Raw genomic sequence first — 17540 nt, 5'->3', positions numbered from 1 at the left:
CTCTCTCTCCTCTGTGTTTCTCTCTCTCCTCTGTGTTTCTCTCTCTCCTCTGTGTTTCTCTCTCAGCAGTACCGAGGCCTGTGGATTAGAGGCTCCCCACTATAGAACGTGATGCTTCAGTCAAGGTAGCTGTGGTGGAACGCTGGTGGAGGCTTTGTTTTGTCAAGGGCGGTGTGGACGCCCCCCAACACAGAGAGAGAGACGCCCCCCAACACACAGAGAGAGAGACGCCCCCCAACACACAGAGAGAGAGACGCCCCCCAACACACAGAGAGAGAGACGCCCCCCAACACACAGAGAGAGAGACGCCCCCCAACACACAGAGAGAGAGACGCCCCCCAACACACAGAGAGAGAGACGCCCCCCAACACACAGAGAGAGAGACGCCCCCCAACACACAGAGAGAGAGACGCCCCCCAACACACAGAGAGAGACGCCTCCTCAACCCTGAGACACCAGAAGAGCCTGCAGCCTGGAGACCAGTGCTCTGTACGCCCCCCAACACACAGAGAGAGACGCCCCCCAACACACAGAGAGAGACGCCTCCTCAACCCTGAGACACCAGAAGAGCCTGCAGCCTGGAGACCAGTGCTCTGTACGCCCCCAACACACAGAGAGAGACGCCCCCCAACACACAGAGAGAGACGCCTCCTCAACCCTGAGACACCAGAAGAGCCTGCAGCCTGGAGACCAGTGCTCTGTACGCCCCCCAACACACAGAGAGAGACGCCTCCTCAACCCTGAGACACCAGAAGAGCCTGCAGCCTGGAGACCAGTGCTCTGTACGCCCCCCAACACACAGAGAGAGACGCCCCCCAACACACAGAGAGAGACGTCTCCTCAACCCTGAGACACCAGAAGAGCCTGCAGCCTGGAGACCAGTGCTCTGTACGCCCCCCAACACACAGAGAGAGACGCCCCCCAACACACAGAGAGAGACTCCCCCCAACACACAGAGAGAGACGCCTCCTCAACCCTGAGACACCAGAAGAGCCTGCAGCCTGGAGACCAGTGCTCTGTGTGGAGAACCAGGATGTTCGGTTTCAAAAGACACAGGAAGTGTACGAGGGCCTGATGAACGCTCCCCATCCTCCACCGTAACCCCCAGACTACAACCTGTCTGAGTGGGACAGGAGTTTCCCTCTGTTTCCCCTCTGGGTCACGGTTCACCGTAAACACACACATATCCCTACGCTGGGCCACGGTTCACCGTAAACACACACATATCCCTACGCTGGGTCACGTTTCACAGTAAACACACACATATCCCTACGCTGGGCCACGGTTCACCGTAAACACACACATATCCCTACGCTGGGCCACGGTTCACAGTAAACACACACATATCCCTACGCTGGGCCACGGTTCACCGTAAACACACACATATCCCTACGCTGGGCCACGGTTCACAGTAAACACACACATATCCCTACGCTGGGCCACGGTCCACAGTAAACACACACATATCCCTACGCTGGGCCACGGTTCACCGTAAACACACACATATCCCTACGCTGGGCCACGGTCCACCGTAAACATGACCTCTAATCCCACCCAGTTAGATGCCATCAGTTCAACAGCAAACAAAGCTCGTATTCCCTCCCGGTTGACCTTCCTAACGGAGCCAGATCAGAGTATACGTTTCGTAGCTAAAACTGCACACGATTCCGTTTCCCTGCATCCTCCCCAACGCCAGCAGCTAATTTTAGGATCTCTGAGGAAGCTGGTGATGTCATTACTGGGAGTAGAGACTCTGTGGGTTTCGTCCCAAATCACACTCTATTCCTTAGTGCACTAGCAGAGCTGTCAAAAGTAGTGCGCTATGTAGGGAATAGGGTACCATAGGGCTCTGATCTAAAGTAGTGCACTATGTAGGGAATAGGGTGTCATAGGACTCTGATCTAAAGTAGTGTACTATATAGGGAATAGGGGTGCCCCTTTGGGACGTGACATGTAACAATGAGAAGCTCTGGAGGCCTGCAATCCCAACAACTCCTGATGCCAACATTGCTTTCATTAGGACAATAAAGAAAATACTTAAGAGCTAGTTTAGTGGCTAGCTTTATGGGATCCAATTAGTGTGGTAATTGAAGGGGGACGGGGGGGGGGGGGGGCCACATGGTCCCGAGGCAAAACAAGTTGTTTTCAAAGTCATCAGTCCAATCAGTTGTTGTGAAGAGAAATAGATAGAGGAACGCACATGGATACTTCTAGAATGGGTTTTCTGGGACATAACCCTGAGCTGACCTGGGACACGGTAACTGGGGATGACGAACATCACCCTGAGCTGACCTGGGACACGGTAACTGGGGATGAGGAACATAACCCTGAGTTGACCTGGGACACGGTAACTGGGGATGACGAACATAACCCTGAGTTGACCTGGGACACGGTAACTGGGGATGACGAACATCACCCTGAGCTGACCTGGGACACGGTAACTGGGGATGACGAACATCACCCTGAGTTGACCTGGGACACGGTAACTGGGGATGAGGAACATAACCCTGAGTTGACCTGGGACACGGTAACTGGGGATGACGAACATAACCCTGAGTTGACCTGGGACACGGTAACTGGGGATGAGGAACATAACCCTGAGTTGACCTGGGACACGGTAACTGGGGATGACGAACATAACCCTGAGTTGACCTGGGACACGGTAACTGGGGATGACGAACATAACCCTGAGCTGACCTGGGACACGGTAACTGGGGATGACGAACATCACCCTGAGCTGACCTGGGACACGGTAACTGGGGATGACGAACATAACCCTGAGCTGACCTGGGACACGGTAACTGGGGATGACGAACATCACCCTGAGCTGACCTGGGTCACGGTAACTGGGGATGAGGAACATAACCCTGAGTTGACCTGGGACACGGTAACTGGGGATGAGGAACATAACCCTGAGTTGACCTGGGACACGGTAACTGGGGATGACGAACATAACCCTGAGCTGACCTGGGTCACGGTAACTGGGGATGACGAACATAACCCTGAGCTGACCTGGGACACGGTAACTGGGGATGACGAACATCACCCTGAGCTGACCTGGGACACGGTAACTGGGGATGACGAACATCACCCTGAGCTGACCTGGGACACGGTAACTGGGGATGAGGAACATCACCCTGAGCTGACCTGGGACACGGTAACTGGGGATGAGGAACATAACCCTGAGTTGACCTGGGACACGGTAACTGGGGATGACGAACATCACCCTGAGCTGACCTGGGACACGGTAACTGGGGATGACGAACATAACCCTGAGTTGACCTGGGACACGGTAACTGGGGATGACGAACATAACCCTGAGCTGACCTGGGTCACGGTAACTGGGGATGACGAACATAACCCTGAGCTGACCTGGGTCACGGTAACTGGGGATGACGAACATAACCCTGAGCTGACCTGGGTCACGGTAACTGGGGATGACGAACATCACCCTGAGCTGAACTGGGACACGGTAACTTGGGATGACAAACATCACCCTGAGCTGAACTGGGACACGGTAACTGGGGATGACGAACATCACCCTGAGCTGAACTGGGACACGGTAACTGGGGATGACGAACATCACCCTGAGCTGACCTGGGACACGGTAACTGGGGATGACGAACATAACCCTGAGTTGACCTGGGACACGGTAAAGTGGTCTGTAATCACCACATTCTGATCTGAACCTTGAAAACAGTTCCACTGTGTTTTACATTGTTGTGCTCTAATCAGGGACTGATTTAGACCTGGGACACCTCTTAGACGCTCAGTCCCTCCTGACTGCCATAGAGCTGTAGTTATGGGGTCTGTGTGAGTTCCCGGGGCCCCTCGCAGGGCCCTCCCTCCTGATTACCATAGAGCTGTAGTTATGGGGTCTGTGTGAGTTCCCGGGGCCCCTCGCAGGGCCCTCCCTCCTGATTACCATAGAGCTGTAGTTATGGGGTCTGTGTGAGTTCCCGGGGCCTCTCGCAGGGCCCTCCCTCCTGATTACCATAGAGCTGTAGTTATGGGGTCTGTGTGAGTTCCCGGGGCCCCTCGCAGGGCCCACCCTCCTGATTACCATAGAGCTGTAGTTATGGGGTCTGTGTGAGTTCCCGATGCTCAGTCCCTCCTGATTACCATAGAGCTGTCGTTATGGGGTCTGTGTGAGTTCCCGGGGCCCCTCGCAGGGCCCTCCCTCCTGACTACCATAGAGATGTAGTTATGGGGTCTGTGTGAGTTCCCGGGGCCCCTCGCAGGGCCAACGCTCAGTCCCTCCTGATTACCATAGAGCTGTAGTTATGGGGTCTGTGTGAGTTCCCGGGGCCCCTCGCAGGGCCAACGCTCAGTCCCTCCTGATTACCATAGATCTGTCGTTATGGGGTCTGTGTGTAACAAAACAACATACTCTCTCTCTCTCTCTCTCTCTCTGTACATCATAAAGTGCCAGGCATGGATTCAAATGGTCAATTGAAAGCAGACACTGTCTTACCATTACAATTGTTTTGAAGGGATCTTTGAACTACACACAGAAAAACATTTTAAAATCCTTTTATTCTTTCCATTATGAGACTAATGAGTGATTCAGTAAACTCTCAGAGGTTTAAGACTGAAACCAAAACCTCCCAGGGAATACAAAGGGACAAATCAGAACATCAGTGAGAACATGAATATTCAATACCCTGGGAAAGCATGTGATCAGGTAAAACAAATCACAGCCATAGTATCAATGTAGGCCCTCTCCTAGCCAATCAAGAGAGACTGTCAAATTAGATTAGATTAAATTAAGGTGTATTTTTTATCAAAGTCAGATTAGGATAAAGGCCAAGGACTAAATTAAGGTGTATTTTTACCAAAGTCAGATTAGGAAAAAGGCCAAGGACGAGATAAAGTGTATTTATACCAAAGTCAAATTAGGATAAAGGCCAAGGACTAGATAAAGTTTATTTATACCTGGAGTTTTTCCTTATTCTAGGCTACTACTTTCACCACGTTTAGTCTTGAAAGCTTTGGTTGTTTACTACACTACTCTCTCTGTTTAGCACATGGCCTCTCATGTGAATCCTTAAAGAGATGGGGGGGGGGGGGGGGATAAAGCTTAAAAGGGTGTGAACGATGCTGAATGGGCGTAGACAAATAAGAGCTCTCCAGTAGCTGTACCAAAACATTCAAGGGCCAAGTGAGGTTACAAGTTGATCAAAGCAGAATTACTGTCCCCCATTGTTCCTCAACTGTAGTGTATTATCTACCATTTTGTAGCTCTGAGTCTCTACTTTAATCCAATGTAAAAAACAATAAATTAAATAAATTAAAATGTTGCTACATAAGACCTAATCGAGGTGGTCGGTCACATAGTTTGGAATGGACCAAACAGAAGAGCCAGTGACCCTGTCGTTCTCGTCATGTACTACACGGTACACGTTAATATAGAGGAAACATATGTAGAAACATCACATTGGACGTATCACACCAACACAGGTCATATGGCTGCCCACTTCCTGGTCTAGACTGAACAACAGAGCTGGTGCCTATTCCACGGGCCAGTAATATTGTGGAAACTAGTTAATTTTTTTAGGTCAAAAACCCTGAGGAGAAAACACAGACGGGCAAGCGGACAACAGGACCTAAGGTAGAGCTCTGAGAAGGTGCTACTGACACGCTGCAGATTGGGCAAACAGACAACAGGACCTAAGGTAGAGCTCTGAGAAGGTGCTACTGACACGCTGCAGATTGGGCAAACAGACAACAGGACCTAAGGTAGAGCTCTGAGAAGGTGCTACTGACACGCTGCAGATTGGGCAAACAGACAACAGGACCTAAGGTAGAGCTCTGAGAAGGTGCTACTGACACGCTGCAGATTGGGCAAACAGACAACAGGACCTGAGGTAGAGCTCTGAGAAGGTGCTACTGACACGCTGCAGATTGGGCAAACAGACAACAGGACCTAAGGTAGAGCTCTGAGAAGGTGCTACTGACACGCTGCAGATTGGGCAAACAGACAACAGGACCTGAGGTAGAGCTCTGAGAAGGTGCTACTGACACGCTGCAGATTGGGCAAACAGACAACAGGACCTAAGGTAGAGCTCTGAGAAGGTGCTACTGACACGCTGCAGATTGGGCAAACAGACAACAGGACCTGAGGTAGAGCTCTGAGAAGGTGCTACTGACACGCTGCAGATTGCTAGAGCGGTTTGTATACACTGGGGACGCCCCGACTGACCGTTTACCGACTGTTTACGGACTGTTTACCGACGCTATACCAACTCCATTTTAACGAGGGAATGTACTGTAGTAGATGTGAATAAACAAAAAGACGAGTGCGATATGGGGAAAGGCATTAGTTGAGATTAAAACGCCGCTCGACCTTTTCACCGCCGTGCTTTCAGCGTCTTTTAAAGAGCTCGGAAAAAAAGATCCCTAATGGATTAGTTAGTGGTAGAAAATGTCATAGGAGCATTTTCCTATCAAAACACTCAACGGGGGAAAATACACATGCTAGTATTTACAGTGAGAAAATGACTTCACTGAGAGGAACGTAGGACCCATCTCATCTCCTGGTGGGAAGACATGTCCAAGGCACTCAACTAATAAAAACACAACACATGATTATTTCCAATGAACGCTGCTTGTTGCAATCTTTTGGCAGAGTCTTGTTCAACCGTAATGTGTCTTAGAGGAGCTGAAGCCTCAATACTGTCGGGAAATACTGTACAAACAAATACTGTAGAAACCTAAATACTGTAGAAACCTAAATACTGTCGGGAAATACTGTACAAACAAATACTGTAGAAACCTAAATACTGTCGGGAAATACTGTACAAACAAATACTGTAGAAACCTAAATACTGTCGGGAAATACTGTACAAACAAATACTGTAGAAACCTAAATACTGTCGGGAAATACTGTACAAACAAATACTGTAGAAACCTAAATACTGTCGGGAAATACTGTACAAACAAATACTGTAGAAACCTAAATACTGTCGGGAAATACTGTACAAACAAATACTGTAGAAACCTAAATACTGTAGGGAAATACTGTACAAACAAATACTGTAGAAACCTAAATACTGTCGGGAAATACTGTACAAACAAATACTGTAGAAACCTAAATACTGTCGGGAAATACTGTACAAACAAATACTGTAGAAACCTAAATACTGTACGGTAGAAACCTAAATACTGTAGGTAAATACTGTAGAAACACTGTAGGGAAATACTGTACAAACAAATACTGTACAGTAGAAACCTAAATACTGTAGGTAAATACTGTAGAAACAAATACTGTACGGTAGAAACCTAAATACTGTAGGTAAATACTGTACAAACAAATACTGTACGGTAGAAACCTAAATACTGTAGGTAAATACTGTACAAACATACTGTAGGGAAATACTGTACAAACAAATACTGTACAGTAGAAACCTAAATACTGTAGGTAAATACTGTAGAAACAAATACTGTACGGTAGAAACCTAAATACTGTAGGTAAATACTGTACAAACAAATACTGTACGGTAGAAACCTAAATACTGTAGGTAAATACTGTAGAAACATACTGTAGGGAAATACTGTACAAACAAATACTGTACAGTAGAAACCTAAATACTGTAGGTAAATACTGTACAAACAAATACTGTAGAAACCTAAATACTGTACGGTAGAAACCTAAATACTGTAGGTAAATACTGTAAAAACAAATACTGTATGGTAGAAACACAAATACTGTAGGTAAATACTGTACAAACAAATACTGTATGGTAGAAACACAAATACTGTAGGTAAATACTGTACAAACAAATACTGTACGGTAGAAACCTAAATACTGTAGAAACATACTGTAGGGAAATACTGTACGGTAGAAACCTAAATTCTGTAGGTAAATACTGTACAAACAAATACTGTACAAACATACTGTAGGGAAATACTGTACGGTAGAAACCTAAATAATGTAGGTAAATACTGTAGAAACATACTGTAGGGAAATACTGTACGGTAGAAACCTAAATACTGTAGGTAAATACTGTAAGTAAATACTGTACGGTAGAAACCTAAATACTGTAGGTAAATACTGTAAGTAAATACTGTACGGTAGAAACAAATACTGTAGGTAAATACAGTAGGTGCATACTGTAGAAACCTAAATACAGTAGGTAAATACGGTAGGTGAATACTGTAGAAACCTAAATACAGTAGTTGAATACTGTGAAAACATAAATACAGTAGGTAAATATGGAAGGTAAATACTGTAGGTGAATACTGTAGAAATTATAATTACTGTAGAAACCTAAATACAGTAGGTAAATACGGTAGGTAAATACTGTAGAAACCTCAATACGGTAGGTGCATACTGTAGAAACCTATATACGGTAGGTAAATACTGTAGAAACCTAAATACGGTAGGTAAATACTGTAGAAACCTAAATACGGTAGGTATATACGGTAGGTAAATACTGTAGAAACCTAAATACGGTAGGTGAATACTGTAGAAACCTAAATACGGTAGGTAAATACTGTAGAAACCTAAATACGGTAGGTAAATACTGTAGAAACCTAAATACGGTAGGTAAATACTGTAGAAACCTAAATACGGTAGGTAAATACTGTAGAAACCTAAATACGGTAGGTAAATACTGTAGAAACATAAATACGGTAGGTATATACTGTAGAAACCTAAATACGGTAGGTATATACTGTAGAAACCTAAATACGGTAGGTATATACTGTAGAAACATAAATACGGTAGGTATATACTGTAGAAACCTAAATACGGTAGGTATATACTGTAGAAACATAAATACGGTAGGTAAATACTGTAGAAACATAAATACGGTAGGTAAATACTGTAGAAACATAAATACGGTAGGTATATACTGTAGAAACATAAATACGGTAGGTATATACTGTAGAAACCTAAATACGGTAGGTATATACTGTAGAAACCTAAATACGGTAGGTATATACTGTAGAAACCTAAATACGGTAGGTATATACTGTAGAAACATAAATACGGTAGGTAAATACTGTAGAAACATAAATACGGTAGGTATATACTGTAGAAACATAAATACGGTAGGTATATACTGTAGAAACATAAATACGGTAGGTAAATACTGTAGAAACATAAATACGGTAGGTATATACGGTAGAAACCTAAATACGGTAGGTAAATACGGTAGGTAAATACTGTAGAAACCTAAATACGGTAGGTATATACTGTAGAAACATAAATACGGTAGGTAAATACTGTAGAAACATAAATACGGTAGGTATATACGGTAGAAACCTAAATACGGTAGGTAAATACGGTAGGTAAATACTGTAGAAACCTAAATACGGTAGGTATATACTGTAGAAACCTAAATACGGTAGGTAAATACTGTAGAAACATAAATACGGTAGGTATATACTGTAGAAACATAAATACGGTAGGTATATACGGTAGAAACCTAAATACGGTAGGTAAATACGGTAGGTAAATACTGTAGAAACCTAAATACGGTAGGTATATACTGTAGAAACATAAATACGGTAGGTAAATACTGTAGAAACATAAATACGGTAGGTATATACGGTAGAAACCTAAATACGGTAGGTAAATACGGTAGGTAAATACTGTAGAAACCTAAATACGGTAGGTATATACTGTAGAAACCTAAATACGGTAGGTAAATACGGTAGGTAAATACTGTAGAAACCTAAATACGGTAGGTATATACTGTAGAAACATAAATACGGTAGGTATATACGGTAGAAACCTAAATACGGTAGGTAAATACGGTAGGTAAATACTGTAGAAACCTAAATACGGTAGGTATATACTGTAGAAACCTAAATACGGTAGGTAAATACGGTAGGTAAATACTGTAGAAACCTAAATACAGTAGGTAAATACTGTAGAAACATAAATACGGTAGGTAAATACGGTAGGTAAATACTGTAGGTGATTGAGATGGAGAGTAAGTCTGGTTTATCAGACAGACTGGTGTATGTAAGACAGGGCCTGTATCCACAAATCATCTCACAGTAGGGCTGGTGGTCTAGGATCTGTCCATGCAGTCTTATTCATTACGATCTAGGATCAGGTCCCATCTGTCCATGTAGTCGTATTCATTAGGATCAGGTCCCATCTGTCCATGTAGTCGTATTCATTAGGATCAGGTCCCATCTGTCCATGTAGTCTTATTCATTAGGATCTAGAATCAGGTCCCATCTGTCCATGTAGTCTTATTCATTAGGATCTAGGATCAGGTCCCATCTATCCATGTAGTCTTATTCATTAGGATATAGGATCAGGTCCCATCTGTCCATGTAGTCTTGTTCATTATGATCTAGGATCAGGTCCATGTAGTCTTATTCATTATGATCTAGGATCAGGTCCCATCTGTCCATGTAGTCTTATTCATTAGGATCTAGGATCAGGTCCCGTCTGTCCATGTAGTCTTATTCATTATGATCTAGGATCAGGTCCCATCTGTCCATGTAGTCTTATTCATTAGGATCTAGGATCAGGTCCCATCTGTCCATGTAGTCGTATTCATTAGGATCAGGTCCCATCTGTCCATGTAGTCGTATTCATTAGGATCAGGTCCCATCTGTCCATGTAGTCTTATTCATTAGGATCTAGAATCAGGTCCCATCTGTCCATGTAGTCGTATTCATTATGATCTAGGATCAGGTCCCATCTGTCCATGTAGTCTTATTCATTAGGATCTAGGATCAGGTCCCATCTGTCCATGTAGTCTTATTCATTAGGATCTAGGATCAGGTCCCATCTGTCCATGTAGTCTTATTCATTAAGATCTAGGATCAGGTCCCGTCTGTCCATGTAGTCTTATTCATTAAGATCTAGGATCAGGTCCCGTCTGTCCATGTAGTCTTATTCATTAAGATCTAGGATCAGGTCCCATCTGTCCATGTAGTCGTAATCATTAGGATCTAGGATCAGGTCACATCTGTCCATGTAGTCATATTCATTAAGATCTAGGATCAGGTCCCGTCTGTCCATGTAGTCTTATTCATTAAGATCTAGGATCAGGTCCCGTCTGTCCATGTAGTCTTATTCATTAAGATCTAGGATCAGGTCCCATCTGTCCATGTAGTCGTAATCATTAGGATCTAGGATCAGGTCCCATCTGTCCATGTAGTCGTAATCATTAGGATCTAGGATCAGGTCCATGTAGTCGTAATCATTAGGATCTAGGATCAGGTCCCATCTGTCAAAATACCTGATGTGATGTAGTGCACTCCTGGCTGGGGCTCTATCCATCCTCCCTCCCTTCCTCCCTTCCTCCCCTCGTCCTCTCCTCCCCTCGTCCTCTCCTTCCTTCCTCCTCTCCTCCCCTCTTCCTCTCCTCCCCTCTTCCTCTCCTCCCTTCCTCCTCTCCTCCCTTCCTCCCTTCCTCCCCTCCTCCTCCCTTCCTCCTCTCATCCCTTCCTCCTCTCCTCCTCTCCTCCCCTCCTTTCCTCCTCTCCTCCCCTCCTTTCCTCCTCTCCTCCCCTCCCTTCCTCCTCTCCTCCCTTCCTCCTCTCCTCCCTTCCTCCTCCCCTCCTTTCCTCCCCTCCTCCCTCAGAGTTTCCAGCTGAGAAACCCCAAGACACCATGCTGGAGGGAAGGGGAGGAGTATGTTTCTCTGCACTGGCATATCATCCAATGAAAGGATGGCAAATTACTGTTTTCAATGAGGGGGGTCCCAGTAAGTGGAAAAGTAGCATGAAGCAGCTTCTGGGCCCAGATACAATATAAACAGACACACGGCAACAGACACATGGCAACATGGACAACAACCAGAGGAAAACACAGTGGTGGTATAACATCCACAACACAGGATCACTCAGGTGGCGGGCCGAGACCCAGAGAGACAGAGACCCAGAGAGACAGAGACCCAGAGAGAGACAGAGACCCAGAGAGAGACAGAGACCCAGAGAGAGACAGAGACCCAGAGAGACAGAGACCCAGAGAGAGAGACCCAGAGAGAGAGACCCAGAGAGACAGAGACCCAGAGAAACAGAGACCCAGAGAAACAGAGACCCAGAGAAACAGAGACCCAGAGAAACAGAGACCCAGAGAGACAGAGACCCAGAGAAACAAAGACCCAGAGAAACAGAGACCCAGAGAGAGAGACCAGAGACCCAGAGAGACCAGAGACCCAGAGAGACAGAGACCCAGAGAGAGACAGAGACCCAGAGAGAGACAGAGACCCAGAGAGAGACAGAGACCCAGAGAGACAGAGACCCAGAGAGACAGAGACCCAGAGAGAGACAGAGACCCAGAGAGAGACAGAGACCCAGAGAGAGACAGAGACCCAGAGAGAGACAGAGACCCAGAGAGAGAGACCCAGAGAGAGAGACCCAGAGAAACAGAGACCCAGAGAAACAGAGACCCAGAGAAACAGAGACCCAGAGAAACAGAGACCCAGAGAGACAGAGACCCAGAGAAACAAAGACCCAGAGAAACAGAGACCCAGAGAGAGAGACCAGAGACCCAGAGAGACCAGAGACCCAGAGAGACAGAGACCCAGAGAGACAGAGACCCAGAGACCCAGAGAGACAGAGACCTCGAGAGACAGAGACCCAGAGAGACAGAGACCCAGAGAGACAGAGACCTCGAGAGACAGAGACCCAGAGAGACAGAGACCCAGAGAGACAGAGACCCAGAGAGACAGAGACCCAGAGACCCAGAGAGACAGAGACCCAGAGAGACAGAGACCCAGAGAGACAGAGACCCAGAGAGACAGATACCCAGAGAGACAGATACCCAGAGAGACAGAGACCCAGAGAGACAGAGACCCAGAGAGACAGAGACCACGAGAGACAGAGACAGCACTGTGTGTATCTACCTGGGAAACCCCTCAGGTAACAGAGATGGAGATGGAGACAGAGATGGAGACAGAGATGGAGACAGAGATGGAGACAGAGATGGAGACAGAGATGGAGACAGAGACGGAGACAGAGACGGAGACAGAGACGGAGACAGAGACGGAGACAGAGACGGAGACAGAGACGGAGACAGAGACGGAGACAGAGACGGAGACAGAGACGGAGACAGAGACGGAGACAGAGACGGAGACAGAGACGGAGACAGAGACGGAGACAGAGATGGAGACAGAGATGGAGACAGAGACGGAGACAGAGATGGAGACAGAGATGGAGACAGAGATGGAGACAGAGATGGAGACAGAGATGGAGACAGAGATGGAGACAGAGATGGAGACAGAGATGGAGACAGAGACGGAGACAGAGACAGAGACGGAGACGGAGACAGAGACGGAGACAGAGACAGAGACGGAGACAGAGACGGAGACAGAGACGGAGACGGAGACGGAGACGGAGACGGAGACGGAGACGGAGACAGAGACGGAGACGGAGACGGAGACGGAGACAGAGATGGAGACAGAGATGGAGACAGAGATGGAGACAGAGATGGAGACAGAGATGGAGACAGAGATGGAGACAGAGACGGAGACAGAGATGGAGACAGAGATGGAGACAGAGATGGAGACAGAGACAGAGACGGAGACAGAGACAGAGATGGAGACAGAGATGGAGACAGAGATGGAGACAGAGATGGAGACAGAGATGGAGACAGAGATGGAGACAGAGATGGAGACAGAGATGGAGACAGAGATGGAGACAGAGATGGAGACAGAGATGGAGACAGAGACAGAGATGGAGACAGAGATGGAGACAGAGACAGAGATGGAGACAGAGATGGAGACAGAGACAGAGACGGAGACAGAGATGGAGACAGAGACAGAGACGGAGATGGAGACAGAGATGGAGACAGAGAGAGACAGAGATGGAGACAGAGACAGAGACAGAGACAGAGATGGAGACAGAGATGGAGACAGAGACAGAGACAGAGATGGAGACAGAGACGGAGACAGAGATGGAGACAGAGATGGAGACAGAGATGGAGACAGAGATGGAGACAGAGATGGAGACGGAGACGGAGACAGAGACGGAGACAGAGACGGAGACAGAGACGGAGACAGAGATGGAGACAGAGATGGAGACAGAGATGGAGACAGAGACGGAGACAGAGATGGAGACAGAGACGGAGACAGAGATGGAGACAGAGACGGAGACAGAGATGGAGACAGAGATGGAGACAGAGATGGAGACAGAGATGGAGACAGAGATGGAGACAGAGATGGAGACAGAGACGGAGACAGAGACAGAGACGGAGATGGAGACAGAGATGGAGACAGAGAGAGACAGAGATGGAGACAGAGACAGAGACAGAGACAGAGATGGAGACAGAGATGGAGACAGAGATGGAGACAGAGATGGAGACAGAGATGGAGACAGAGATGGAGACAGAGATGGAGACAGAGACGGAGACAGAGATGGAGACAGAGACGGAGACAGAGATGGAGACAGAGACGGAGACAGAGATGGAGACAGAGATGGAGACAGAGATGGAGACAGAGATGGAGACAGAGATGGAGACAGAGATGGAGACAGAGACGGAGACAGAGACGGAGACAGAGACGGAGACGGAGACGGAGACAGAGACGGAGACAGAGACGGAGACAGAGATGGAGACAGAGATGGAGACAGAGACAGAGACAGAGACGGAGACAGAGATGGAGACAGAGATGGAGACAGAGACAGAGACAGAGATGGAGACAGAGATGGAGACAGAGATGGAGACAGAGAGAGACAGAGATGGAGACAGAGACAGAGACAGAGACAGAGATGGAGACAGAGATGGAGACAGAGATGGAGACAGAGATGGAGACAGAGACAGAGATGGAGACAGAGATGGAGACAGAGAGAGACAGAGATGGAGACAGAGACAGAGACAGAGACAGAGATGGAGACAGAGATGGAGACAGAGACAGAGACAGAGACAGAGATGGAGACAGAGATGGAGACAGAGATGGAGACAGAGACAGAGACGGAGATGGAGACAGAGATGGAGACAGAGATGGAGACAGAGAGAGACAGAGATGGAGACAGAGACAGAGACAGAGATGGAGACAGAGATGGAGACAGAGATGGAGACAGAGATGGAGACAGAGACAGAGACAGAGACAGAGATGGAGACAGAGATGGAGACAGAGAGAGACAGAGATGGAGACAGAGACAGAGACAGAGACAGAGATGGAGACAGAGATGGAGACAGAGACAGAGACAGAGATGGAGACAGAGATGGAGACAGAGATGGAGACAGAGACAGAGATGGAGACAGAGATGGAGACAGAGACGGAGACAGAGACAGAGACAGAGACAGAGATGGAGACAGAGATGGAGACAGAGATGGAGACAGAGATGGAGACAGAGATGGAGACAGAGATGGAGACAGAGATGGAGACAGAGATGGAGACAGAGACAGAGACGGAGACAGAGATGGAGACAGAGATGGAGACAGAGATGGAGACAGAGATGGAGACAGAGACAGAGACGGAGACAGAGATGGAGACAGAGACGGAGACAGAGACAGAGACGGAGATGGAGACAGAGATGGAGACAGAGAGAGACAGAGATGGAGACAGAGACAGAGACAGAGACAGAGATGGAGACAGAGATGGAGACAGAGATGGAGACAGAGATGGAGACAGAGATGGAGACAGAGACAGAGACAGAGACAGAGATGGAGACAGAGATGGAGACAGAGAGAGACAGAGATGGAGACAGAGACAGAGACAGAGATGGAGACAGAGATGGAGACAGAGACAGAGACAGAGATGGAGACAGAGATGGAGACAGAGATGGAGACAGAGATGGAGACAGAGACAGAGACAGAGATGGAGACAGAGATGGAGACAGAGAGAGACAGAGATGGAGACAGAGACAGAGACAGAGACGGAGATGGAGACAGAGATGGAGACAGAGAGAGACAGAGATGGAGACAGAGACAGAGATGGAGACAGAGATGGAGACAGAGATGGAGACAGAGATGGAGACAGAGATGGAGACAGAGACAGAGACAGCAGACCTGGGAAACCCCTCAGGTAACAGAGACAGAGACAGAGATGGAGACAGAGATGGATACAGAGATGGAGACAGAGATGGAGACAGAGATGGAGACAGAGATGGAGACAGAGATGGAGACAGAGACAGAGACAGAGATGGAGACAGAGACAGAGACAGAGACAGAGATGGAGACAGAGATGGAGACAGAGATGGAGACAGAGACAGAGACAGAGATGGAGACAGAGATGGAGACAGAGATGGAGACAGAGATGGAGACAGAGACAGAGACAGAGATGGAGACAGAGATGGAGACAGAGATGGAGACAGAGATGGAGACAGAGATGGAGACAGAGATGGAGACTGTTCCTACCTGTGACAGTCTTGGTCTTGACCGGGCTGCTGGCGTAGTCTGAGGCCTGATTGGATGGCTGCTTGGCAAATGGCACGCTCCCCACAGACACCTCGTCCTCCCTCCGCTTGGACATGGACATGGGAACAGTCACCGGAGCCTGCAATCACACCACACCACCACCACGTCACACGGTGACTCAGCCAAAGCAACATTTATCCAGCCTGCTCCATCAGCCCTGAACCATGTAGTCTGAGTCAGACAGGGCTGCTTCTCAGAGAGGGTACAAAACATTACATTACATGACCAACAGGATGTGGACACCTGCTCGTCCAACATCTCATTCCAAAATCATGGTCATTAATATGGAGTTGGTCCCTCCTTTTGCTGCTATAACAGCCTCCACTCTTCTGGGAAGGCTTTCCACTAGATGATGGAACATTGCTGCTATAACAGCCTCCACTCTTCTGGGAAGGCTTTCCACTAGATGTTGGAACATTGCTGCTATAACAGCCTCCACTCTTCTGGGAAGGCTTTCCACTAGATGTTGGAACATTGCTGCTATAACAGCCTCCACTCTTCTGGGAAGGCTTTCCACTAGATGTTGGAACATTGCTGCTATAACAGCCTCCACTCTTCTGGGAAGGCTTTCCACTAGATGTTGGAACATTGCAGCTATAACAGCCTCCACTCTTCTGGGAAGGCTTTCCACTAGATGTTGGGACATTGCTGCTATAACAGCCTCCACTCTTCTGGGAAAGCTTTCCACTAGATGTTGGAACATTGCTGCTATAACAGCCTCCACTCTTCTGGGAAGGCTTTCCACTAGATGTTGGAACATTGCTGCTATAACAGCCTCCACTCTTCTGGGAAGGCTTTCCACTAGATGTTGGAACATTGCTGCTATAACAGCCTCCACTCTTCTGGGAAGGCTTTCCACTAGATGTTGGAACATTGCTGTTATAACAGCCTCCACTCTTCTGGGAAGGCTTTCCACTAGATGTTGGAACATTGCTGCTGGGACTTGCTTCCATTCAGCAAAAAAGAGCATTTGGAGGTCGGGCACTGATGTTGTGCGATTAGGCCTGGCTCACAGTCAGCGTTCCAATTCATCCCAAAGGTGTTCGATGGGGTTGAGGTCAGGGCTCTGTGCAGGCCAGGCAAGTTCTTCCAAACTGATCTCGACAAACCATTTCTGTATGGACCTCGCTTTGTTGCACGGGGGCCTTGTTATGCTGCTGGAGGGAAGGGGAAAGGAGGGGAGGAGAAGGGAGGAGGGGAGGGGAAG

The 17540-nt window shown here is 47.5% G+C and overlaps 1 protein-coding gene across 1 annotated transcript in view; it reads right to left on the bottom strand.

Annotated features, from left to right (window-relative positions):
• Positions 1 to 17540, bottom strand: part of LOC139572810 (intermembrane lipid transfer protein VPS13B-like) — a 920449-nt gene that overhangs the window by 502971 nt on the left and 399938 nt on the right. Inside the window, exon 21 of the mRNA XM_071395592.1 lies at positions 16274 to 16412. Within this exon, the coding sequence (XP_071251693.1) occupies positions 16274 to 16412 (139 nt within the window). The remainder of the gene's footprint in view (positions 1 to 16273; positions 16413 to 17540) is intronic.

This window comes from Salvelinus alpinus, chromosome 4 (genome assembly GCF_045679555.1).
Source record: "Salvelinus alpinus chromosome 4, SLU_Salpinus.1, whole genome shotgun sequence".
Lineage (NCBI taxonomy): Eukaryota > Metazoa > Chordata > Actinopteri > Salmoniformes > Salmonidae > Salvelinus > Salvelinus alpinus.
This window is presented reverse-complemented; position numbering and strand designations above follow the sequence as displayed.